Here is a 26,339-nt window from a genome sequence, read left to right as displayed (position 1 = left end):
GGTGACGTTTTTTAATCAAAGCAAAGGACCTGAGCATTCTTCCAAGTCTTAATGTATATTTTGTTCCATCACAGTAGCTCTACCTTTGAGACCGCGCCCTTGGCAGAACAAGTGATGATTGGGAGAGGGTGTGCCCTGTCAGAGAACAAGCCCACTATTCTGTTCTATCATTCCGCCTGCCCTGCTCACCACCAAGGTAGCCGACAACTTGTCGCAACTGGCTACTTTCGACACGGGAGCCGAATTTGCTGCGGGCTCTCCAAACTTGAGGACAAAAGCGGCACACTTTGGAGGGGTTCTCTCAGGAGGGCGAACGGACAAAGCCTAGTTTCCCCCCTCGAAGGTTTAGATAGTTCTGTTTATATTGGGCTGCACGCCTTTTCTGCCCCGTCTCTTGGGGTGACTTTTCGGCGTGGACAGTTGGTTCCCCTCGCACCAGCCATGGGGGATGTCATTTCCACTCACCTGGACGAGAGTAGGCGACAGATGATTACTGGTAAGCGGCGCAGAGTAATACCAGTTGTCAGCTTGTGGAATAATGAGCACGAATTTTCTGATTATGGTTATTTGGCATATAGGCTACCTAATCTATTATAGGAGGCACTCTTTCCATGGATGTATCTGTGTTCTGTCTGAAGAAGCTAGCATTTCCTACTATGTGTTCTACATGATGGTGCTCCTATCAGGAAACCCGACTCTATCCCTAGAAAGCTATAGTTGTATTTTTAGTGCAGTTGACTAGGACTAGGCTACATTGTACTGACAGCCAGTTGGCTCCCGCGTCTCCTTCTGCGAGGAAAGCCCGATGTGAAAGGTCTTATTTTTCAGAGGCATAATAACTACTTTCCATATAGAGGCAGTTTGATGACTGTGCTGTAGTTACCCACACTGACTTCTATTAAAGGCACAGATTCAGTTTCTTAGTGGATATAAGTCCTCTTTGGCATAACAGCATGTTATTCCTAGTCTTCCATTGTAGCTAAGATGTGGAAACTTGTCTTTTAGAGTCAACTGAGAGCAAGTGTGCATTCTGGAAATTGCTAAAATAAAACGTTCTCAGTCCTAATCCTGTTGGATTGTAGGGGTGAGTCTACTCCGGTCTAATACCCCAGATCCAGATCTGTGTTTTCCATGATCAACCACCATTCCATGACCCTCTGAAGCTTCCGACCTCGGAATCCAGGCTGTGTGCCTAGGTTAGGTTGAGTGGCTGGAAACGCACAATGACAGCTTTCAAATGTAACCTCAGGTTTCATATGTTTCAGTTAAATCCTTGCAGTCGTACAGTATAAACAACACGTTCAGCTCCGTCTCCTTCACAATGTATAACCTTCTTCTATTTGAGCTCATTTGAGCTCATAGAGAATAGAACACAGAGGCAGTTCTAGTTGAGCGCTGCAGTGAAGGACAGCAGGTAGGAGCATGTCTGGGATTCATGAGCAGGAAGACAGTCAGGTTGTCACACCTCTCTCTCCCTCTCTCTCTCTCTCTCCCTCACCCCCCCTCACTCTCCATCTCTCTCCCTCTCTCTCTCTCTCCCTCTATCCCTCTCTCTCCCTCTCTCTCTCTCTCACCCCCTCTCAATCTCTCTCCCTCTCTCTCCCTCTCTCACCCCCTCTCTCTCTCTCTCTCCCTCTCTCACCCCCTCTCAATCTCTCTCCCTCTCTCCCTCTCTCTCCCCCTCTCTCTCACCCCCCCTCACTCTCCATCTCTCTCTCTCTCACCCCTCTCTCTCGCTCGCTCTCTCTCTCTCTCACCCCCTCTCAATCTCGCTCCCTCTCTCTCACCCCCCTCTCTCTCTCTCTCTCCCCCTCTCTCTCTCTCTCTCTCCCTCTCTCTCTCCCTCTCTCTCTCTCTCCCTCACACCCCTTAGGTGTTCCATTGACCTAAAAAAATGTTTGAAGTCAGTTAATACAAATGGAAAATGGATTCTCTCTCTACCTTGCCTACACCTTACCGTGTGTGCGTGTGAATGTGCGTGTGTGTGTGCGATGATGATGGTATGTGCGCGTGAATGTGCGCGTTTGTGCGATGACGGTGGTGTGTGTGCGTGTGAATGTGCGTGTGTGTGCGATGACGATGATGCGTGTGCGCGTGAATGTGCGTGTGTGTGCGATTACGGTGGTGTGTGCGCGTGAATGTGCGCGTGTGTGCGATGATGATGGCGTGTGTGTGCGCGCGTGTGTGTGAAGGTAGATTAGTCAGCACCTCCTTTGGGAGGAGGACTGTTTGGAGTAGTTAACCTCTACAGGGAGGAACCTCCAATTCTGCTGTGAACGCACATTCTCACCAGCTGGACTCTTCAATGGACAGTTAGGAGGGAGAGAACTGTACACACACACACACACACACAAAAACATTTTCTTCCTCCCTCCCTAGTAGGAGTAATTCAGATGTCAGTGACGTTGTTGACTTGGGCCCCGTCACCCCCTCTGCCCTCTCTGTGTGGGTGGGAGGAACATCACATGCCTCGCTGTAGGAATTGGGATTTTCCACTCAGTGGTTCTCAAAGAAATTCCTCTACTGGACACAGGACAGGAAGTGGTCAGTGCTTTCCCCTCTCCTCCATCTCTCTGTCTCTCCTGCTTTCTTTCCGTCTGGCGTACCTGTACACACAAACACACACACACACACACACACACACACACACATAGACGCACACACATAGACGCACACATACAGTAGAGGATTCAGATTGGATTCACAATGACATGGAACACACTGGGATCTCTCTTTTGCTCTCTGTCTCTCACTCCATCTCTCTCTCACTCCATCTCTCTCTCTCTCTCCATCTCACTCTCCATCTCTCTCTCTCACTCCATCTCTCTCTCACTCCATCTCTCTCTCTCCATCTCACTCTCCATCTCTCTCTCTCACTCCATCTCTCTCTCCATCTCTCACTCAATCTCTCTCTCTCTCTCCATCTCTCTCCATCTCTCTCTCTTCATCTCTCTCTCCATCTCTCACTCCATCTCTCACTCACACACACACACACAGGTATCACTTCCTCGCTTGCTCAGGCTGGGTTGGTTTTCGTGTCGTCTGACTCGCCAACACACATCACAACCGTACATAAACACGGCAGTATTTACTCTGAGGAGTGAGTGTATCCGGAGTCACGCCTGCCTGCCGCCCTCGCCCACGCCCTCGCCTTCTCCCACGCCCTCTCCCACGCCCTCTCCCACGCCCTCGCCCACACCCTCGCCGGGCTCCATGTCAGGTCCTCTGACTCGCCAACGCACACGACATGCCCAGATAACGTAAACAACGCTGTAGCCAGCTATGCCAGCGAAAAGCTAGCGATTCGATGGCGTGGGTGGGCTGTATTTATACTGAAGAGTGAGTTTATCCAAATCAACTCAGTTACACACACACACACACACACACACACACATTTACCAGACTAAAACACACACACACACCATCCCCGCTCACTTTATCACTTAGACCCGTGGCCTCGAGTGCAATCAAGTTGAGTCTCTCTGAAACAGTCGGTGTCCTTCAGGCCGGCCCACCATTCCTGAGAGGACATGATTATGCCTGGTTTCCCTCTCCCTCCCTCTGACCCTCTCCCTGTCCCTGTGCCCCTCTCCATGTCCCTGTGTGTCCCTCTCCACATCCCTCTTCATGTCCCTGTGTGTCCCTCTCCATGTCGCTGTGTGTCCCTCTCCCTGTGTCCCTCTCCCTGTCCCTGTGTGTCCCTGTGTGCCCCTGTGTGTCCCTCTCTGTGTCCCTCTCCATGTCCCTGTGTGTCCCTCTCCATGTCCCTGTGTGTCCCTCTGACCCTCTCCATGTCCCTGTGTGTCCCTCTCTGTGTCCCTGTGTGTCCCTCTCCATGTCCCTGTGTGTCCCTCTCCATGTGTGTCCCTGTGTGGACGCAGTCTGCTGGCTTTGGCACCGCTACCAGAACCACGGAAAACCCCATCCCTCTCTAGCAGCTCCGTGTCCAGCCTGTGGTCACTGTGAATGGGACTTGCTCTGCCCCTCCCAGTCAGCTCGGGACCACATGTGTTTATTTGTTTGTTTGTTTATTTGTTTGATTGGATCCCCATTAGTTGCCACCAGGGTAGCAACTATTCTTCCTGGGGTCCACACATAAAAATACAAACATCGACATGCATTATAAATAAACATTTATCATTACACAAACCCAAAACCACCCACCCACCCACCCAGCACCCCCCAAATCACCCCCTATCACTCAGAACCCTCAGGGTGTGTAGTCAGGGAGAGGATGAGGGTAGGGATGATGACCGCCGCCCTCGTGTGAGCTCACAGAACTTCAAAGAACAAGCGAGGGCCTTCAGGTCTGCAGGGCCAGCGTCCTCACAAAGACACAGAGAGAGTTCACATGCTAGACCAGCATGAGGGCCTCCTAGGAGGAAGATAGGTGGTAGATCCCTTGGGTCTACGCTGCGCACGTGCATGTGTGTGTGTTTGTCATCATCCCGCTATCTGTGTGTGTGTGTGTGTGTGTGTTTGTTTGTGTTCCACCGCTATCCCTCCGTCATCCCTCTATCTGTCCCCTCCTCTGCGCTCCCCCTCTCCTTCCTCTCCTCCCTCTCCTTCCTCCTCCCTCTCCCCCCTCTCCTCCATCCTGCTGTCAGGCCTTTCCTTCCCGTCCCCCGTCCCCCTCCCCCCTCCCGCCTTCCTGTGACGCTAGTAGCAACATGCTAACCCCTCACACACCCCTCTGCCAGGGCCATTACATTACATTACAGTCATTTAGCAGACGATTTCATCCAAAGCGACTAACAATAATTGCATTTAACGTAGGAAAAGCCAATGTTCTATTACTTGCCAGAACTCACAAGCGCATCTCCTTTCTAAAACAAGTGACTAAGAGCATAATCTAGTGCTGAAGGCAAAGTGCAAGAATAGCAATCTAACTGTTCACTCTCATCCACCCTATCCACCCCCACTCAGATAACATCCCAGACAAACTCATCAACATGGAGCTGAACGTCCTTGTATTAACACTCTCCGTTTCATGTTACGCACCATGTAGGCCGGCCTTTCTGAATCCAGCTAGCGACGGTAGCACTCAAACATCACATTTTAACCAGGACTATCTATAGCTATGCAAAAGGCCTTTAGATTGGGTCTGCCAATTTAAATACCATTCGTGTCACCATGATCTTTGGCCATGAACGGTATCTCTTGTTTGACCACAGCTCCTGACGCGGTATCACATTTTAGAGACAAGAGACCTTTTACTACATGTCAGTTTCCATACAGGACTGATAGCAGGTTGTAACGAGGCTGTAGCTTTATGTCCTCATGTGGTCTACAGTAGCACTGGCTTCTGGCGTCTACATTCATGGAAGTACCTACCTCAGTACCCACCCCTTCACAGACCTTCTCATGGGTCCTGGCTCCTAGTCCTAGCTCCTAGTCCTAGCTCCTAATCCTAGCTCCTAGTCTTAGCTCCTAGTCCTAGTTCTTAGTCCTAGCTCCTAGTCTTAGCTCCTAGTCAGAGCTCCTAGTCCGAGTTCCTAGTCCTAGCTCCTAGTCCTAGCTCCTAGTCCTAGCTTCTAGTCCTAACTCCTAGTCCTAACTCCTAGTCAGATCCTGGCTGACCGCAGATCACATTAATGATCTCTCCTTGACTGTGTTGCCACCTGGGGCTGAACAGTAGAGAGACTGTACCTCTCTCGGTCTCTCTCGGTCTCTCCCTGTCTGACCGCTGGTTCATCACTCTGGAAGCGTTCCTTCAGTGTGTGGTCTCATGTGATCATGTATTTAACTTCCAGACTGTCTGGGCGCATGTTTACTGCGTTGCTCTGTAACTATAGTGATTTACCACTTTCCACTGTCCTGGTACCCATTTGTGTGTGTGTGTGTGTGTGTGTGTGTGTGTGTGTGTGTGTGTGTGTGTGCGTTCTGTTTATTTGTCCTCTGACTGTGTGTGTGTGTGTGTGTGTGTGTGTGTGTCTCAGCTCACAGCGGGGCCGTGCTGAGGGAGTTTGGTCGGGGGTTCGAGGAGCAGTACGCCGTCGCCCTCTTCAACAGTGTCCGCTTCGAGATCGAGGGGGGAGGAGGGACCCAGTCACAGCTGCTACACCGCAAGGCAAGGGTCCGGCCTGGGAATCTCTCTCTCTCTCTCTCTTCTCTATCCCTCCTCTCTCTCTCTCCCTCCTCTCTCTCCCTCCCTCTCTTCTCTCTCCCTCCTCTCTCTCTCTCTCTTCTCTATCCCTCCTCCCTCCCTCTCCCCCTCTCTCTCTCTTCTCTATCCCTCCTCCCTTCCTCTCTCTCCCCCCCTCCTCTCTCTCTCTCTCTCTCATGCCATCTGTCTCTCATAACAAAGCGCTCCTCTGCACTTTCCTCTCCTCCTCTCATTTTCAGACCATCTGCATCTTTCTGATCATCCTCCCACTCTCCTGTCTCTCCTCCTCCTCCGCGTGCTTCCCTCCATCCCGGCGTTGTGTTCAGTAGCGTTAACCCTGCAGCAGTGAGCGGTTCTGGAGACAGACGGTCCGTCGGGCCCCGGAGCGGCCTGGTTCTGTTGTTCTGTGAGTTCTGTCCAGAGCGGTTCTGTTGTTGTGCTCCTGGCCTGGGATCAGAGGAGGGAAAGTAGAGCACGTTTCACACATGAACAGAGACGTGGCTAAGAATGTTAGGAGGGCTGTAGCCCTGGTCATGCCCCCCGAGCGAACACACACACACACACACATACACACACACACCCGCACATGCACACACCCGCACATACACACGCACGCACACACACACACACACACACTGTACACCGTTTCCTGTCACACACTGAGAACTTGTTCAACTCTTACTGCAGGCACTCGCACAATCTAGCAAGGTTTACTAGTTGTGCTTCTAATCACAAAATCATTCTCTTTCTCCTGCTCTCCCCTCCCTCCCTCCCTCTCTCCCTTCTTCCCTCTCTCCCTCCTTCCCTTTCTTCCTTCCCTTTCTCCCTCCCTCCTTCCCTCTCTCTCCCTCCCTCCCTCCTTCCCTCTCTCCCTCTCTTTCTCCCTCCCTCCCTCCTTCCCTCTCTCCCTCCTTCCTTCCTTCCTTCCTTCCTAAGATAGGATTAAACTGTTTGAGTTGCGGTATTTGATCGAAGACAGGAACTCTGGGAAACAAAGTGTGTGTTGTGTGGTTGTGTAAACACCTCACAGCCCTCGTGTCTCCATTCCCCCTCCACCATCCCGCCACGGCTAGCGGTGTTTATCAACCTCAGAACCGTTCAAAACATCTCTGACGATCTCCGCTTTATACATGGATCCCATACAGTCCAGGGTCACTTGAGTAGGCTGGCTGTTTACTGGTCAGCTGGTCCAGCTGTGCTGCCATTAGCTCGTCACAACCACCGCACCCGCCTATCAAAGTGCTGCAGTAATAATTATGATATGAACTGGTACTGATGTAAAGTGATGTCTACTGTTATGCTAACTGGAGCTGTCTGTGTGTGTGTCTGCCTGGCTGCATGTCTGTCTTGTCTGTCTTGTCTGTCTGTCTGTCTGTCTGCCTGTCTGTCTGCCTGTCTGTCTGTCTGTCTGTCTGTCTGCGTGTCTGCGTGTGTGTGTGTGTGTGTGTCAGGACCCCCTGGAGAACCGGTCCATCTTCTCCGGGAACCTGTTCCAGTATCTGGAGGAGAACAAGAAATGGAGGAACCGCTTCGTCTTCGTAGCCGACACCTACGACATCAGCTTCTACGAGAAGAAAGTGGTGAGGATGCGCTCGACACTGAAACGCACACACACACACACCCTGTCTCGCCACGTCTGTAACAGCTCACTGTCGGGCAGTTTAAAAGTTTCCGAGTGGTGTAAACGGCCGTGGGTGTTATTTGTAAAGATGTTTCTCCTCCCTGGAACCCGTGCTGCAGGCCCATGAGAGAGGCTTGCACCCGAAAGGAACCCTCAGCTGCGCGGGATACAAGGCCCTGACCTCCATGGAGGAGTACCTGGACCTGGTCAGCGGCAGCCTGCCCGGTGAGCGAGGGACGAGGCGCGGGAGGGGGGCGGACCGCGGGGACGCCGGGAGGTCAACGCGGAAGGCCCAGACAGGAAGTGACCTTTAACCCCGTGACTCTGCGCGCGTTTTCAGGCGTGAAGGCCAGGGTGGGCAGCAGCCCGATGGTGAAGTGTGCCACCCAGTTCCCCCTGGTCCTGTGGCACCCGTACGCCCGGCACCACTACTTCTGCGTCCTGACAGAGAAAGAGCAGAAGAAGTGGTTCGCTGTGTTACAGGACTGCGTCAGGCACAGCAACAACGGTACGGGGGTGTCTCACACACACGCACACACACGCACGCACGCACACATACACACACACATACACACACACATACACAGCCTACACACACACACCCAACACACATACTGTACATACACACACACACACACATACACATACACACACAAACACACACACAACACACATACTGTACACACACACACACACACTACATGCACAGACCGAATATCTCAATATTTCTCAATCCGTCAGAATACAGTCAGAGACGTGCCTTAGCTAAAAGGTGTTTGTGGATGTGGGAGGATCAGCCGTAGCAGGTAGGGAGGGACCCCAGGCCGGTCTCTCCGGGCTCCGCCCCGGAGGCTACCGCTCGTCCGCCTCGCCGCCATTGTTCCCCACAAGGGTGTGTAAGTGTGTGTCAACATGGGCGCTTTAACATACCTTTACTATGAGCTGGTCTATCAGTCAGACAGGAATGTTTTTGTTTACCGTATGTGATGTCTCGGTGTGTGTGTGTGTAGTGCTCTGCTAAACCTCGCCACAGGTCCTTGGGGGCATCTGAGGGCGTGGATCGACTCCCAACGACTCCAAATAATCATCCCCTCATTTGAACTGCGCTCAGCTGCACAGCGAGTGCAGATGTGGAAAATATAGCCTGTGGCTTTGATTCCATATCGAGCTGTTAGGAAACTACGCTGTAGGTGGTGAGAGGTAATCTGACCTTGTGTCTGACACGCTGTGGTCTAGAGAGCGTCCGGCGCATCTGGAGAGGCCACCTCAATATTGGGAGACAATCCACTGGTGATTCTCAGATAAACACTGTTCTTTTTATTTACATGGGCTTCGTTCCACCTAGATGATCTGCACATGCAGTGCTGTACCCTTCCTTGTTTATCAAGACAATATCTTATCTTCATCTTCAGTCTGTTTATGTTCTGTGTGTAAATATAAAGCCATAGCTTCAGGATATTCAGAGGTGGATAGAAGTGGAGTTGTGAGAGATCTTCGGGGAGGGTTGGGACGTCAGGGTGAGACGATAACGGTGATTATACATCTGAGTGATTTAGCACGGCCACGGAGGAGACGGGCCGGGACTTGTTTGGACGCTGCCGGTTTCAGAAGCAGCTCGACAATGAGATCACCCAGAAGAACAGCTAGAACACACCGACAGTCCCTCAGCCAAGCGTCAGTAGCACCTTCCCATCATGCACTTTAAATAAACACGCTCTCAACCGCTAGCACCACGCCCTGGGAGGATCTGACCAGTAATAGACACACACACATACACACACGCATGCTATGACAAGGTGCTGACATACTATTTGTCTGAGTAGGGCTCTTTCAAAGGCTTTGAAGTCGTGTCCTCATTGAGTGTTTTGATGAGTGATTTCAAACCTGTCCTACTACTACCACTAATTCTGTTCAATTACACAGCCCAGTTCTCCAATATACCTCGTACCCCGCACCTCAAAATATCTCAATTTGTGGGCACAGCACATTACGAGCAGAGACGGATGAGCACTTTAAATCTTCATCCTTCGTTGTGCCCCTTTCTGTAGCCAAACATTTTCCCGGCTTCCCCTACCTGTCTGGACATGCTCAGTAGCCAAGCAGCTACCCCCCCCCCCCCCCCCACCGGAACATTCCAGCTGTGGGGTTTCTCTCCGGGGCTGGTCTCTCTCCGGGGGAGGGAGACGTCCCGTTTAAGGAACTCTCTCTGCCCGTGGCCGTTCAGAACATGAGGAGGCTGGTTCACACACTTCACTGCAGAGTTGCAGGCTGTCACTCTAGATTAGGACCTGGAAAAAACTCAGCCTAACATGATAAGTCAAACTCCCCCTCCCCCACAGCGTCATGTTGGGTGTGTTGAGGAAAGCCAGACCACCCCGGGGTAGCCCCCGTTCCTGCAGAGACCCCCCCCCCTGTAACTTAACAGCAGTTCCCATCTCGTCATCGACAAGAGCACACACACATTTTGTCGGCGACCCTGATGCTTGTGTGTGTGTGTGTGTGTGTTCCCTGTGTCCATTACTACACGTGTCAAGCACGAGTCAAGTACACTTGTGCATGCTGCCAAATAAAGAATTCTTCTTCACACACACACACGTTTCCACTGGGACACTTCTAAAGGGTCAGATGACTTACTCATAGGTCCTGAGTGTTTACACAGGGTGTGTGTAGTGACGTTTGTTATTGTGTATAGTGTTTTCAATATTTGAAAATATTGTTGGTTTACACAATTGCCGTAGTACATCATTAACATGACCGTCAACAGAGGCTTTCGTCATTGGTTTTGAATGCACTGTGGCACTGAGGAGTAGCAGAGTAGGGTTACGGGACCTCGTACTGTCCTGGTAGGGTGACGGGACCTATTACTGTCCTGGTAGGGTGACGGGACCTCGTACTGTCCTGGTAGGGTGACGGGACCTCGTACTGTCCTGGTAGGGTGACGGGACCTCGTACTGTCCTGGTAGGGTGACGGGACCTCGTACCGTCCTGGTAGGGTGACGGGACCTCGTACCGTCCTGGTAGGGTGACGGGACCTCGTACCGTCCTGGTAGGGTGACGGGACCTCGTACCGTCCTGGTAGGGTGACGGGACCTCGTACCGTCCTGGTAGGGTGACGGGACCTCGTACCGTCCTGGTAGGGTGACGGGACCTCGTACTGTCCTGGTAGGGTTACGGGACCTCGTACTGTCCTGGTAGGGTTACGGTACCTTGTACTGTCCTGGTAGGGTGACGGGACCTCGTACTGTCCTGGTAGGGTGACGGGACCTCGTACTGTCCTGGTAGGGTGACGGGACCTCGTACTGTCCTGGTAGGGTGACGGTACCTTGTACTGTCCTGTGGTTCATATCATGTAGAGGTTGAGTTGAGGACCTTCATGCAAAGCATGAGAAGCATAGAGCAGGTCCACGGCTTCAGACAGCTGATAAACTGCTGACTCTGCACATCGGGTACAGAGGCACTATTCACACAGCTTTGTCGATAACGGCAACCACAAACCACGCGCACACACACACACACACACACACACACACACACACACACACCTTCAATAAAAGTATTACAGCCCTGCTGCTAATCACCGGTCCGAGCGGATTGATCACCTGGGTGTCTGAAAATGACAATCCTCCAAGTGGCCTGTTATACCTGATTACCATGACTACTGTTTTGAAAAGACGACCCTGTTGACCCTTGCCTGGTGACAACAGTGTCATCAGTCATCACTCGGGTGACATAATGGGTTTGTTTAACCCACGCTTGTCATACAGGGAGAGCAAGTAGTGCGCTCATCTAATTGCGCATGTAAATGTTTGGAATTTTCTAGCAATTTGCACTCTCTCTTGTACGGTTTTCACCTTTGACCTGACCCATTGTTGATTCATTGTGACTGGTTCCGGGTGGAGATGTGCCCTGAAATGATTGGTCAGCTTGTCTGAGCGTCGGCCTATAAGCCGGCGCTGTCTCCTAAAGGGCGTGGCATCTCATTGGCAGTCGGAGCCAGGCCTGCTGCCACCGGAGAGTCATTAATCACCGCCGCCTCCCCGCCCCCTCCCCCAGCCCACAGGCCCGGACGCCACTCACACACAGCTCTGCTACAGTACCGCCCCCGGAGCCCGGTCCAGGCACACTGACCCTGGGGTTCTGTTACGACCGGCTCACGCATGTGATTGACCCAGTGTGTATACTGCTGCAGGGACTACTTTCTCTGTTAAATATCTGAACTGTCGTCTGCGCGCACCACATATATATAGGCCTGCGTGCGCACACACACGCGCACACACACACACACACAGTGGATGTGTAGGCCTGGGAACTGGGAACCGGCTGTTGCCAGAATCGGTCCGACCACAGTGCAGCTTGAGACGGAGAGGGAAGTGCCTCAAATAAAGAGACCACGGTAAATGTTACCACATGTTCTATTTACACACACACACACACACACTTTCCCATGCCAGCTTCTGCACTGGCTACAATCTACTCGCTGATCCTTCAGCATTCAATCACTCACGGCTGTAGCCAGGAGGAATAATGTCTCAGAGAGAGGGAACCTGCCTCTTTCCATCTTTTCCTCAGGAGCATCCATGCAGAACAGCCCCCCATGTGTTAATGTGTTACTGTAAATACTGTAAGTCGTTCCCATGAGAGCCACTCTGTTTCACCACCTCACCCATCATCCGAGTTTGGGACAGTGGACCGGGGGGGGGGTTGTGGGGGGCTTCCTGTCTGCAACCCTCCCCCGTTCATTTCCTGTCTTTGTCAGGTCCGCCCGACCGAGTCAGACAGTCGGAACGCGCAGATAGACCAACTCAAACACACACACACGCGCGACTAAACACACGGACACACTCACAATGCGCAAACACGGATGTCTGCGCAACTTTGACATATGCTGTAGGCTAATATTGGAGCGGCTTGGATGGTAGGCTATACGGCCTCTTCTTCCACATACGACCCAGCTCACATTGTCTGCCGGGGTTCGATGCGCGCAGTAACTCACAGCTTTGTGTACCTGTCACGAGGCACAATATGTGTTACTAGTAAATAGTTGGCATTCATCCCATAGAGTCCTCTCCTGTCTGTATGTCATATGCAGCCCACCTGCTTGTGTAACGGTCGGATACCTTTCAACACCCTAATATTATGTCATTACCGCGTCCTTGAGACCCACAGAGACCTAGCGACCAGCGGACGGTCCACCTCACCCTGGCCGCTGTGTATTTCCATCACGTAAACAAAGGCGCGTGACGAGGGTTCAACTTCCCGAAAGCTGCCGTGTGTCGCGCGCTCTCCTCACCTGCCATTGTCCCCGGGCGCTCTAGGGAGGGGCGCGGCCGCGGTCGCGATATAGAGCCTCCGCCGGTGTCTGCTTCCTGTTTTGGTGATGATGACGCGGCTGTTTAGCGAGGCTGCGGTTTCTGTGTTGTTCCACAGTCCAGGGACCGCTACCGCACATAAGCCTTAACATCGCCGCATGTATTTCTAGAGAACTATTTCTAGAGAACTACTAAAGGATCTCCAAATGAACAAACAAATAGAGATGATGTTCTGTTCAGCAAGTGGCAAGGCGATTTGGAAAGAGCCTCACATAATCCACATCCAATCCTTTCGCACCGCAGCTCAGCGCTGCCACCGTTCCCGCCACCATCATCGCAGTTAACCGCGCGACCTGGCTAACTTCTCCCTGCTCTCTGCTGCCCCCCCGCAGGTCTGTCCGAGGAGTGCAGGGTGCAGACGCCGGCCTTCACGGATGCGGTCCGGCTCCACAGGCAGGCGAATGGTCACTACGGCACCTGGGACATGATGTGCGGAGCGCCGGCGCAGGTGAGACACGAGGGACGCCGCACGGGGACACGGGCGTTCTCCGGTCCGTCTCCTTTACCCACAGTCAGTCTCAGTCCATCTGATACACGCAGGTTAACGCAGGGTCGATGAGCGCATGGAGGCGGCTGCACTCGGACCAGCTTTGGTTAAACGTCTGGACAGGCCATGGTGGACGATAGGCTGGAGTAGCGTCACCTCAGACTGAATCGCCATTTTATCACTTTCATTATTCAGTCTGGAAATGTTCCCGTTGCAGCCATTTTCTGAGATGGGCATGGCCAAAGAGGGAGTCCTCAGCGATTGAGTTCATCCCCCGACCAATCATTATTCCCTTGTCGCATTCAAAGGATGCTGATTGGCCCGGTTGGAATTCCAACCCAGAAATCGCTCTGGACCAGAGCAACACCAGACCCGGAATCGCATTTCGCGAATGAAAGTGGGCGTGTGATTCAGGAGCTAGAGCCAGGCTACGGCTGAGTGGTCTGTTCAGAGTCCTGCTTGTTCCTGCTGGTGTACAGGGACCCCTTTAGGCACAGGGGGCCTGCTTGTCACCCCACCTCCCCGGTGGCCCCCCGCCCCCCACATCCTGTCACCATGGGGCCAGACCGCATGCCTGCTGGACCAGGCCAGGGTGTGCCCCCCCCCCCCCCATGAAAGAGCCCCTTTCAGCCCCCTACTCACTCTCAGGTGTTGCCCTGCGTTTACGTAACTCTTGTATTCCTCCTCCACCCCCACCCCCTTCTCTCTTTCTCTCTCTCTCTCCCTCTCTTCCTCCCTCTCCCTCTCTCTCCCTCCCTCCCTCCCTCTCTCTCTCTTATATCCATGTAATGGCGGTGATCGGAGCAACGAGAATGCAGCTTCTAAAAATCTATTTTCTGCCGCAAAACGGTTGTTTTCATCAATCTGTCTGGATGCATCGCTAGTTGTGCTTACATAGAGCATAACTGTTGTGGTTTTCACATGCCATGATCTTTAGAAACGTCTTTCGAAACGAAATAGCTTCCTCACTTGCTCCAGCACTAATGCGCACAGCGCGCAATCGTTGCTCCAGCACGCTGTGCGCATGCGTGCTGGAGCAAGTGAGGAAGCTATTTCGTGTCTAACGACGTTTCTAAAGATCATATTACAGAGGCATGGGAAATACCACAACAGGCCTATGCTCTCTATGTAAGCACAACTAGCGATTCATGAAGACAGATTGATGAAAACCGTTTCGCGGCAGAAAATAGATTTTTAGAAGCTGCATTCTCGTTGCCCTGATCACCGCCATTACATGGATATACTGGCTCGCGCTGGATTTTACATTTCTTCTACAGGCCTCCGAACTACACCAAAGTGATCTCGGTGAGTCAAACGTCTTATAATATGTCGTAAATAAGGTCCAGGTTGTCAAAAACGAGCATTGTCCTTTAAGTAGTTTTGTCGAGGTGTTAAGGTACTGAGTGTTAAGGTACTGACGGTTAAGTAGTGTCTGGCCCTGAATCTCATCGCAGGTCACATTAGAGAGCTGAAGGGTTTAAGCAGAGACGTCAGACAGGAAGTCACTATCCCAGCCCTTCGTGAGTGAGGCTGTCCTGACCCTGCCGTGTTGTGTAGTGATGTGTTGTGTTTACACACTCACATTCAGCTTATGTTTGCCTAGAGCTCCTAACACACAACAGAGCAGGCTTCTACGGACATCTTTGGACAAGAACAACAGCGCCTGCCTGTCATTCGGTCCTGTTCCGGCCCTCGTTAGATGGCGTTATTCAAGTCATGTCAAAATCGGAGCGGGCGGAGTTAAGCCCTGGTTGCCCAAACATAGCTCTGTGTTTGTGAATGTGTGTGTGTGTGCTCTGGGATGAATGTGTGCATACACCCTCACCGACCAGGGATGAGTCAAGACCTCCTGCTCTCAGCCTCAAACGCACTCACCCACACGAGAAACCTGCACACTCGCGCGCACACACACACGTGCACAGGGGATGAGTCAGCCCCAGTAAGGCCTCATCTCCTCTCCCTCTCTCTCTCACACACACACACACCTCCAGCCAGGCGTCTCTTCCAGGCCTCCAAGGAGATCGCCCCGCCCACAGGCCGTCGCTCCACACACCTGAGCTGGAGGCCACGCCCGTTAAAACGGGCCCCTCAGCTGCGCTAGCGTCCCCCGCGCCCTTTGAAGAACAAAGCCAGGTGGGGCTCACAGGGAGTTCCCCCCTGCGCAGCTGTCAGACATGTTTGTTTGTGTCATACCGCCGCTAGTTCACTTGGAACCAGGCCGGTCCGTCTGTGAGTACCAGGATGTGTGCATCAAGTTCAGTGGAGGCCCATTAGCAGTGTACATAAAGGGGTATTGAGCACACAGAGTGTGTGTGTGTGTGTGCATGGTTTGTATTTGCGTGTGTATGGGGTGGGGAGAGGTACTAACCACTCTTCCTGTCTACCTCCAGCCAGTCTCAATTGCCCCAGTGTGTCCCTACACACACACACACACACACACACACACACACACACACACGGCCCAGAGGAGAGAGGCCATGTGGGCGGTGTTTCTGCTGCAGGGTGGTGTGGGCAGCTTCCTGTTTGTCTTTGGGCAGATCAGATCAGATCCTGACTGTTTTTACATTAAAAATGTAAATACATTTTATTTGTAACACACTTTTCAAAAAAAAAAAAAATCTCAAGAGTGCTGCAGGTTTAAAAGCATAACATAAAACACAACTGAACAAAAAGAACACTATTTAACAAAGGCCTTTTTAAAAAGGTCGTTTTTTAGGCCTGCAAAATCCCTGTCCAGTCTCCTGTCCTACTGTACCATATTCACCTGGAAACCAGAGCAGGACATGCTGGCGTTGGACGCTTGTTTTGACCCATTCAGGTCACGGCTGTGTTTCTGTGACATCACCATAGTTGAAGTCCAGTGTTTCCCACAGGATTTGGGGCAGCTATGGGGGGTGGACCTCCGACCCTCTAGGGGTGTCCGGGGGCATGCCCCCCCGTGAGAACTTTTAACATTGTTAAGACAGTCCCGTTTTTCAATGTCATTGGCCTGACTATAGTTACGTTACATGCAAACCTATATAGCTAACGCTAGCTAGTGCTAGCCTAACTTTAGCTAGGTAACGTTGCTGGTAGCTAATTAACAGTCTAGCTTGCTAGCTGGAAAATTCGCGTTACATAGACTGGAAAATGAACGTTGCAGCATAGCCCAAATTATGTTTAGACAAGTAGACAACTACAGTGGATATTCAATAGGGATTGTATTGTATATATTGTAAGTAGCTAACGTTAACTTACCTCAAACAAATCTCAACTCCGTGTGGAATTCCAGCGTGAATCAATGCAGCTGTGTGTAATTCACACTTCCAACAAGCGTGATTGGCACGCGACCGATTTCAATCCACGCGATTTGCTGGGGATGGGGAGGGGGAGGGGGAGTAGCCCAGCAGAGCACCATGAGCACAGCGCGAAACACAACAGCGTTTCAGTTTGGTTATTTATTTATGAGAAGTAAAAACTTTTGATAACCTAAATTTTGCAGCTATGGCGGGATAAATGCATCCATGGCGGGATGGGACATACTTAACGTATGGGACACACTGAATTCAGATGAGTCAGACCTTCTTAGTGCGGGTTAGATGTTATCCTAACATGAGTCAGATGATTCAGGACTTTAAACGGGCATTCATGTGGGATGGATGTGTGTATTGGGGGGTGGGTGTGTGTGGGGGGGGGGGTCTCAGCGGAGGCGCGTGCCCAGGGTTTGTTTGAACAGTCGTGTCGTTAAGAGCTTCGTCTTTAAGTGTTGCTATAAATCAGGTGATGCTGATGCGTTCCAGGTGAAAGCCAATCGTGTGTGAGTGTGTGTGTGTGTGTGTGTGTGTGCTCGCACGTATGCACATTTGTGCCAGCGTGTGTGTGTGTGTGCCAGCGTGTGTGTGTGCATGTGTGCCAGCGTGCGTGCGTGCGTGCGTGTGTGTGTGTGTGTGCGCGCGCCGTGTGTATGCGCGCGCGTTTGTGTGTGTGTCCTAGAACACCTCATAACACAGGACCACTAATGAGCCGAGGGAGCTGGAGAACTGTCCGTTTCTAAACAGATTTATGTGTTTGGTCAGTTCTGAGTGTGTGTGTTTTACTGCTTGTTAGGAGGCTCAAGGCTATTAGAGAGTGTGTGTATTTGACTGCTGGTTAGGAGGCTCAAGGCTATTAGAGAGTGTGTGTATTTGACTGCTGGTTAGGGGGCTCCAGGCTATTAGAGAGTGTGTGTATTTGACTGCTGGTTAGGAGGCTCCAGACTATTAGAGAGTGTGTGTATTTGACTGCTGGTTAGGGGGCTCCAGACTATTAGAGAGTGTGTGTATTTGACTGCTGGTTAGGGGGCTCCAGGCTATTAGAGAGTGTGTGTATTTGACTGCTGGTTAGGGGGCTCCAGGCTATTAGAGAGTGTGTGTATTTGACTGCTGGTTAGGGGGCTCCAGACTATTAGAGAGTGTGTGTATTTGACTGCTGGTTAGGGGGCTCCAGACTATTAGAGAGTGTGTGTATTTGACTGCTGGTTAGGGGGCTCCAGACTATTAGAGAGTGTGTGTATTTGACTGCTGGTTAGGGGGCTCCAGGCTATTAGAGAGTGTGTGTATTTGACTGCTGGTTAGGGGGCTCCAGACTATTAGAGAGTGTTTATCTGGAGATTTTTTAAAGATATTTTACTTGAGGGCTTCCTGGACTGTGACAGCAACAACACTTTGGCCAGAGGACTAGAAAACGCTCATTATAGAGTTTCATCATGACGGAGCACTCCAACACTTACACTCCTCTACTGGCATAACACGCACACACACACACACACACACAGACACACACACACACACACACACACACACAGACACACACACACACACACACCACAGTATAAGAGCCTGTGATGAGGATCCAGGGAACAGCCCTGTTTTTAGAATAACAGACTAAATGACACGGTGTTGCATCACTAATCATCTCTGCTTCACTTCAAACACAAACACACAAACTGCACTCAACCTGTGGAGCCTATGGGCACCTCCGACGGATGTGGTGTGTGTGTGTCTGTGTGTGTGTCTGTGTGTGTGTCTATGTGTGTGCGTGTGTGTGCGCGTGTGTGTGTGTGTGTGTGTCAAGCAAAGCAGACTGCTAAATATCGCTCCTCTATTATTGGCAGCCGCTGTATTTGGACATGTATTTGTATTTTCCTCCTGCTACTTTGTAGATTACAAGGGTGACCTGCAGTTTAGCTGAGCGTTTTAATGATTTAATCATGTGTGGGCTGATTTCATCATTGTTTAGTCTTGTATGAGTAGCTGACAGCTGATAGTAGCCCAGCAAAATCAATCAGAAACTCAAAAAAGCCAGAATTCTGCAACCCTGACTGATCCATTCAGTGCAAGTCAGCAGAGTGTATTGTGCTGTGATTGAGTCATGTAAGCAGGCTAAAGACACTCTGTTCTGACCACTAGTTGATTGTTACCTGTTAAGATTGTGCAAGGCATATATAGCCTACAACAAAGTTAACGTTCCACTTCCAGTGTGAAGTAATTGGTAGCTTGATTAATAATTAATAATAATTGATTTTGAAACAGTAGCCGTATGTTGTTATTTCGGTTGTATGTTATTATTTTTGTGTGTGGTGACGCACGTAAGATGGCAAATATCCAGTTGTCACTCCCTCCCTCCCTCCGTCGGGTTGTTGACCTGCAGTTCTATGTTGCTACCACAAGAGGCAGTGTTTTTTTGTGCATGGCTGTAGGCCAGCGCACCTAGAATAGCGTTTGACCGGTTATCACTCCCTCCCTACCTGCATTTCTCTGTTGGCACCACAAGAGGTGTTAATTAATGTTATGTTATTTTCAGTATGGGATTATTTTTTCTTTTAAGATATGACTTTAATGACACATGAATTAAAACCTAGCCAATGTTAAGTGACAAGTGACAGAAGGGCGGGGGTTCCGGGGGTGTGAGGCGGGGGCCCGCCGGGGGGCAGGGTTTGGGTGGTAGATCTTGATGAGCTGGTCATTTTAAAAGTAGCTCACCGCCCAAAAAGTGTGGGCACCCCTGTCCTAGAAGCTTGCTTGTATCCATGAAATGTGACATAAACGAACCAACAACATGACAGCAATGGAATTATATTTAGGCTCCTCCAATGTACTGTATTTTGAAAATGCGGACCTAAATTAGAATTCGAATGTGTGTGTGTGTGTGTGTGTGTGTGTGTGTGTGTGTGTGTGTGTGTGTCTAGATCCTGGCCAACCTGGTTATGGAGACCCTCCAACCTGAGCTGCGGAATCTGATTGGTCCCCGTCTGAAGGGGAAGATGCAGCAGAGACAGAGAAGCTGGATGCTGGTGAGCTGGTGACCCCCCCCCCCCCCCCTTCCTCCCCTCCCCTCCCCCCCCTTCCTCCCCTCCCCTCTGCCCTCCCTCCTCCCCCCCCTTCCCTCCACCCTCCTTACTTCCTGAGGGAGCCCCTGGCCCCGCCCAGACAGAGGTCAGAGTTCGTTCCGAGGCTCTCCCTCTCTCTCTCTCTGGTCCAGATCTCGGACGCTGTGTACCGGCAGGTTCTGGCCCAGACCCGGGCCTACTACGCCGCCGCCCTCCAGGCCTGCGAGATCCAGCGCCCCCGTCTGGACGCCGCGCTCCGCACCGACATGGACCAGATCATCACCTCCAAGGAGCACGTCAGCGGCAAGATCCGCAGTAAGACACGCACACACACACACACACACGCACACGCGTGGTCTATGTCAAGTGTATCAGAGAGATAAAGTCAAATTGGCCTCCAGATACCAAGCGTGCATAGACTTATATTATTATATATATATATATATATATACTTATATTATTATTATATATATATATAATCTAGGTACAGTAGATTAACATGGTCTTTTATGACAAACACCTTTTCACTTCCGTTTCCTACAACAGTTATGGCCGTCTCCAATGATCATCTGCTGTTTGTTACTGTATTAGCTGTCATAGTAGTCTACTGTAATGTACCCAGTCTCTTCAATGATCATCTGTTCTGTGTTATTAGCCGTCACAACAGTCTATAATGTACTCAAAGGGAGGGTCCATGTTTGAGAGATGAGATAGCTCTTTATTTATCCCCATGGAGAAATTTCTGTTTCACAGCAGATTAGGAGAGTAGTGTTAATAAAATATACAGAATAAGATAATATCAAAAGAATCATAAAATAATGTCATGCCGTGGTTGTGATTCCTCCGGGGTAGGCGGGGCTTACTGGCCGGTGAAGCGGTCAGACCAGTCACAGAGCAACACAACAGAACTCCCGCATTGCGTGTCTGCTGGATGTCACCGGCAGCTTGGCCCTAGAGAGACCGCCCTAGAGAGACCGCCCTAGAGAGACCGCCCTAGTGTAACCCGTCTCCCTCTCGCTCTCGGGTTTCAAACAGCCGCACCGACGCCCGGTCTTCACACCCTGCCGACCCCCCTCCCCCTTCTTCAGTCCAACCCCCTCTTGGCTTTTCTCTCCTTCCTGGAAGTCTCTTTATTTCTCTTCTTCACTTTCTCTCTCTCTCTCGCTCTTGTCTACCTGCCTGTTTGGACCCTGAGGTACTTTCACAGGCTGTGAGCTCCTCGTCGGTCACCTCTCCTCCTGAATAGAGACTTGGCACGGTCACACTCTTTTTTGTCTCTTTCACGTTTGGTTGGCAATAGCGCCGACGTGGAAAAACCACATTCCATCGACGACACTGGAGGCCACTTTTCACTTAATCCCCCTGATAGACCACACGGGTACAGTGCACTCAGAGTGTGTGTGTGCGTGTGTGTGTGTGTGTGGATGTGCATGCGTGTCCGCAAATACCACTTTCAAATGGATTGTGGTGTAATAATAATAATAATAATAATAACTTGGTTATAACACGTAGGATTGTGTTGTAAATACAACATCTACTAGACGATATTGTGTGGGCTGTAACACTGCAATGACTTTATATCATTATTAGTCGTCATGTTTCCCTCAGTCAAACTCTTGAGTGATGCTTTTCGTCATGATGTGGAGACGATGGGTGGTGAGTAGTGATGATGGTGGTGATGGTGGTGAGTAGTGACCGGCCCCCTCCCCCCCCACAGCGCTGGTGCTGCCCAGGGCGGAGCAGCTCCTCCGGGCCAGCGTCCAGCCCTACGTCAGCTCCATCCTGGAGGCCCTGATGGAGCCCACCAGCCGGGGCTTCACCGAGGTCCGGGACATCTTCTTCCGCGAGCTGGTGGAGGTCAGCAAGAACACGCTGAACGGAGGCGGCAAGGAGAGGCTGGCGGAGGTGAGGGGGGCGGGGCCGAGCGCTGGGGGGCGGGGCCGAGCACAGGGGGGCGGGGCCGAGCGCAGGAGGGCGGGGCCTCGTACCGGACCCCCCCCCCCCGGTCTGAGGGCCCCCACGCTGAATACACGACACACCACAAAGATAGGGTGGCCGTCACCACGATCGGTGCTTCATCCCTGATCGTTTACCACTTTATTCCTTTAGTGTTTCTGTGAGCAAATAGTTGTTTAAATCCTCTCAAATTTTAAGTTTAAACGTTTAAGGTGCGTAAGACTTTGTCCCCTGCGCCCTCAGCGACCGTTCAATAAAATTGACTTTACCTCTTGGAGATTCTATTTAAAGTTCTCTGCTTTGCGCCAAGAATTCTCGCCTTCTCCCCCTCTCCCTCGCTTCGTCCTTTCCTCCCGTCCTCCTCCCCTCCTCCCTCCCTCCTCTACTCCCTCCCTCCCTCCCCCCTCCCTCCCTCCCTCCCTCCCCTCCTCCCTCCCTCCTCCCTCTCTCCTCAGCACATGGAGAGGATGTCCATGCTGGCCTTCCACCCTGTGAAGATGCAGAGCTGCTACGAGCAGGTGGAGCGTCTGAGCCTGGAGGGGCTTCAGCAGCGTTTCCACGTGTCCAGCCCCTCCGTGTTCGTCCAGAGGGCCCAGATCCTCATGAGGGAGGTGAGGACGCCCCCGGACCACCTAGCAGGGTCACTAATATAAACACCAGTGAGCAGAAGGATTAAGGAGTCTTAGGCAGGGTGACTGTTCCTGTTCTATCTCTGTACCTTAAAGTAGAGGCGGTGGCGCCATCTGGTGGCTAGGGAGAGTATCATGTGCACACCATACACACTCCCGCTAAATGACCTTCCTCCCCCTGCTCTGACCTCAGCAAATGGACAACGCCGTGTACACGTTTGAGCAGCTCCTGCACCAGAGGCTGGAGGCCCAGGGGGGTCACGACCTCTGCAAGACGGCCCAGCGATGCCAGGACCGAGTCCTCAAGGTCCAGCACACGAATGAACCAGCTCCAATTAATACATACAATAACAGCATGAATCACCAAATGAACTAATGAGTTAATGATCTCATGAATTGCGAATGAATGAATGAATGAATAATTGATTTTCTTTTGAACAAATTAATTAACGGTTAAATCATCTGCAAATTAAGATGAGCTATAATGCGAATCTGAAACCCTGTGTCTTTATTCCTTTCAGAAATACGACTATGACAGCAGTACGGTGCGCAAGAAGTTCTTCAGGGAGGCGCTACTGCAGATCATCATCCCATACATGCTGAAGCAGCTCTCTCCTTCCTGCTCTCCCGTAGGTCTCACCTGTCACTCTGCTGGTCCCTCACTGGTCTTGTTAAAAGGACAGTAAGACCTCGAAGACGTGCCTTCGTCCCTCTGCCTACAGCTGTGTCTCGTCACACACACACATGCGTCTGTTGAGGACTTTCTCTCATACCCCCAAGCATCTTCTCCATCTCCTTAAAGCTCAATGAGATTTTTATGGTTCAATATTCACCTTTACTTGCTATTAGTTTATGAATTGGCCTTAGCAAGACCCCAAAAATCATTTTCGTGACATGAGACTGCATGAGACCCTGTGAATTTATTATTTTAGAATTTCGGTGTACTGGCTAGTACACTGGCAGGAAATCTTGTGGTGGAAACGGAAGTGACACGTTTTGCGTGTCACAATATCAGGAAGACAACAAACACTTCGCCCCACGAAATGAAATCTACAAGTACATAAAAGAAAGAAGACTGGTATCTACCTGCATTGAAGCCATCCTTCCAGAAAGTAGCTACAATCTTCTGCGTTTGTTATCATTTTCTCCCCCATCATTACAGCGAGTGAGTGGGGGATTGTGGGAAGTGTGGTTCTTTAAACGCAGTGCCGATTTTATCATGACCAGAGGGGCCGCCAAAGTACCTAGTTATCTCATGTAGGTTTAAGGTCTAGTCTAGACATTATGGTCTGTGTGTTTCCATGTTAGCGAGCTGGTCTCTCCTCTGCTCTGCTCTGCTCTGCTCTGCTCTGCTCTCCTCTCCTCTCCTCTCCTCTCCTCTCCTCTCCTCTCCTCTCCTCTCCTCTCCTCTCCTCTCCTCTCCTCTCCTCTCCTCTCCTCTCTCCCTCGTAGGAGCTCCCCCGCTTCCAAGAGCTGATCTTCGAGGACTTCTCCAGGTTCATCCTGGTGGAGAACGTCTTTGAGGAGGTGGTCTTGCAGTCTGTCAGCAAGGACATCATGATGGGTGAGTGAGTGTGTCAGGGGACCCGGGCCTGGGCCCATTCCTGCCTCTGGAGCCTAGGAATCCTTAAGATCATTTGCTGACTCTAGTGCCCTGAAAGTAGCGATCCGAATGGGAACCGAGTCGCGGTCCCTTTGTGAAATGTGGGATGTACTTGCTGAACATTGGTCGTCCAATGATCGTAGCGTCAGCAGTTCGAATCCCGGCTCCTCCTGTCCACATGTTGAAGTGTTCTTGGGCGAGACACTGAACCTTGCATGGCAGCTGCCGCCGTTGGTGTGTGAATGAATGGGTGAATGAGAGGCCATTGTAAAGTGCTTTGGATAAAGCCCATTTACCATTTACCATTTACCATTGTCCTTCTATGCACCAAGAACCAGAGAGTCATCATTAGTAGCATGATACTCCTCTCTATCCTCTCTCTTTCTTTCCTCTCTCTCCCTCCTCTCTCTCTCTCCTCTCTCTCTCCTCTCTCTCTCCTCTATCCCCCCCCCCCCTCTCTCTCTCTCTCCCTCTCTCTCTCCCTCCTCTCTCTCTCTTTCCCTCTCTCTCTCTCCCTCCCTCCCCCCCCTCTCTCTCTCTCTCCCTCCCTCTCTCTCTCTCTCTCTCTCTCTCTCTCTCTCTTTCCCTCCCTCTCCCCCCCCCCTCTCTCTCCCTCTCTCCCAGCGGTGAAAGAGGCGGCGGTCCAGAGGAGACACAACCTGTTCAGAGACAGCATGGTCCTGACCAACAGTGACCCCAACCTGCACCTGCTGGGGGAGAGCGCCTCGGTGGACTGGGCCGCCCAGCTGGGCGTCGGGGGGGAGGAGCCTGAGGGACCCCTGGGGGGCGGGGCCGGCGGAGGAGGAGGAGCCGGCAGGAGGCGCCGACAGGTGGTGTCCATGATCCAGCTGGACGGGATGCCCCCCCTGCCCTACGAGTCGTGCCTGGAGGTAGGGATGTAACGAGAATAGATAATGATAAACCGTGATTACATTTATTGTGATAATTTTATCATTAAAACCGTGCTTGATTGCCCCGCTTTTGAAAAACTCACTGTAAATACTGTCCAGCATCAACCAAAGCCAGCAACAGTCTCAAAGACGTATTATTTTAATGTTAATGCAAAAAAAGTGCAGTGCTGCTAATTTTATTTGTGGTTTTCAATATAAATCTTGGTGAAATTATTTCAGCATGTGTATCGGTAGTTTGAGAAATTTTTCAGCACATTTTACAATACCACAATAATACTGATAACTGTGATAATTTTGGTCACTATAATCGTGATTCGAAATTTTCACACCGTAACATCTCTGCCTGGAGGTGCCCGGGGTGGAGCTCATCCCCGAGGAGGGCGAGGATGAGCTGGAGGGGACGGAGGAGGGCGTGGCGCCCGGGGAGGCGGAGTCACCCGACAGCGTGCGGGGGATCTGGGAGCTCATCAACCCGGTGGTGGAGCTGGCGTCGGCGCCCGTGTCTCCGGAGGTGGCGGCGGACCTTGCCAACGGGGCGGAGCCGGGGGGAGGGACCGTCACCCTGGATGACGGCGAGGAGGAGGAGGTGACACTCATCACCACCGTGGTGGACAAAATACACAGGAAGCCGCCCGCCGAGAAGAGCTCCCGGCAGGAAGTAGCGGAGCGGTTGGCGGGAAGCTGTCGGAAGGACGCTGAAGGGGATGATCAGGAAGAGATTGGCGAGGGGGAGGCGGCCACCGAGAACGCCACGGAGGAACGGGAAGAGGACGGCGAGAGGATAACAGAGGGCTCAGCGGACTCCGACGCCGAGCTCGCCGCGCCATTGGCCGACTCCAATCCCCGGCATCACGACGATAGTGGATTCCAGTCACCGACCAATGAGGGCCTGGATGAGAGCGAGGCTCAGCCAATCACGGATGTTGTGAAGGAGTTCCCGGTGGCTGACCCAGGGGACGTGGGGGTGTCTCTGGAGCAGGGGGACACTGAGACACTCCACTCTGACGCCGCGGACGACTTGGCTCACAAAACGCCAGAGGACATGTCAGACATCGTGTTTGAGATTTGAGAAGAAAAGGAAAAAATAATATTGATTTTTAACTGTAATTGATTTTAATTACATTCATTTTGGTCCCTTAAGATTGTTTTACGGTAGAATATTGTAAATGTTTCTAGCTATGACCTACCTATAGTTATGTGCTTTTCTCGCCAGTATCTGTTTTATCTCTTGATTTTTTAAATGTTTTTTAATTGGATTTTAAATGCTAAGCAATATTTTTGTTCTTTAAACTTTTGTGCATGACACTGAAG

At 51.4% G+C, this 26,339-nt stretch overlaps 1 protein-coding gene across 1 annotated transcript; it reads left to right on the top strand.

The window, feature by feature from the left end:
• Positions 1-441: 441 nt before the first annotated feature.
• niban2a (niban apoptosis regulator 2a) lies at positions 442-26,097 on the top strand (the record flags this gene model as incomplete). The annotated part of the gene is made up of 15 exons (XM_084454729.1): positions 442-496; positions 5,940-6,070; positions 7,558-7,686; positions 7,847-7,952; positions 8,068-8,235; positions 13,429-13,544; positions 19,789-19,893; positions 20,082-20,244; positions 21,647-21,834; positions 22,341-22,496; positions 22,708-22,821; positions 23,036-23,143; positions 23,967-24,078; positions 24,742-25,007; positions 25,378-26,097. The coding sequence occupies 15 exons, from the start codon at positions 442-444 to the stop codon at positions 26,095-26,097; spliced, it is 2,637 nt and encodes an 878-aa protein (XP_084310855.1).
• Positions 26,098-26,339: the final 242 nt, after the last annotated feature.

The sequence above is a fragment of the Borostomias antarcticus genome (genome assembly GCF_949987555.1).
Source record: "Borostomias antarcticus genome assembly, chromosome: 2".
Taxonomy (NCBI): Eukaryota; Metazoa; Chordata; class Actinopteri; order Stomiiformes; family Stomiidae; genus Borostomias; species Borostomias antarcticus.
Note: the sequence above shows the minus strand (reverse complement) of the source record. Positions and strands in the feature narration are given on the sequence as shown.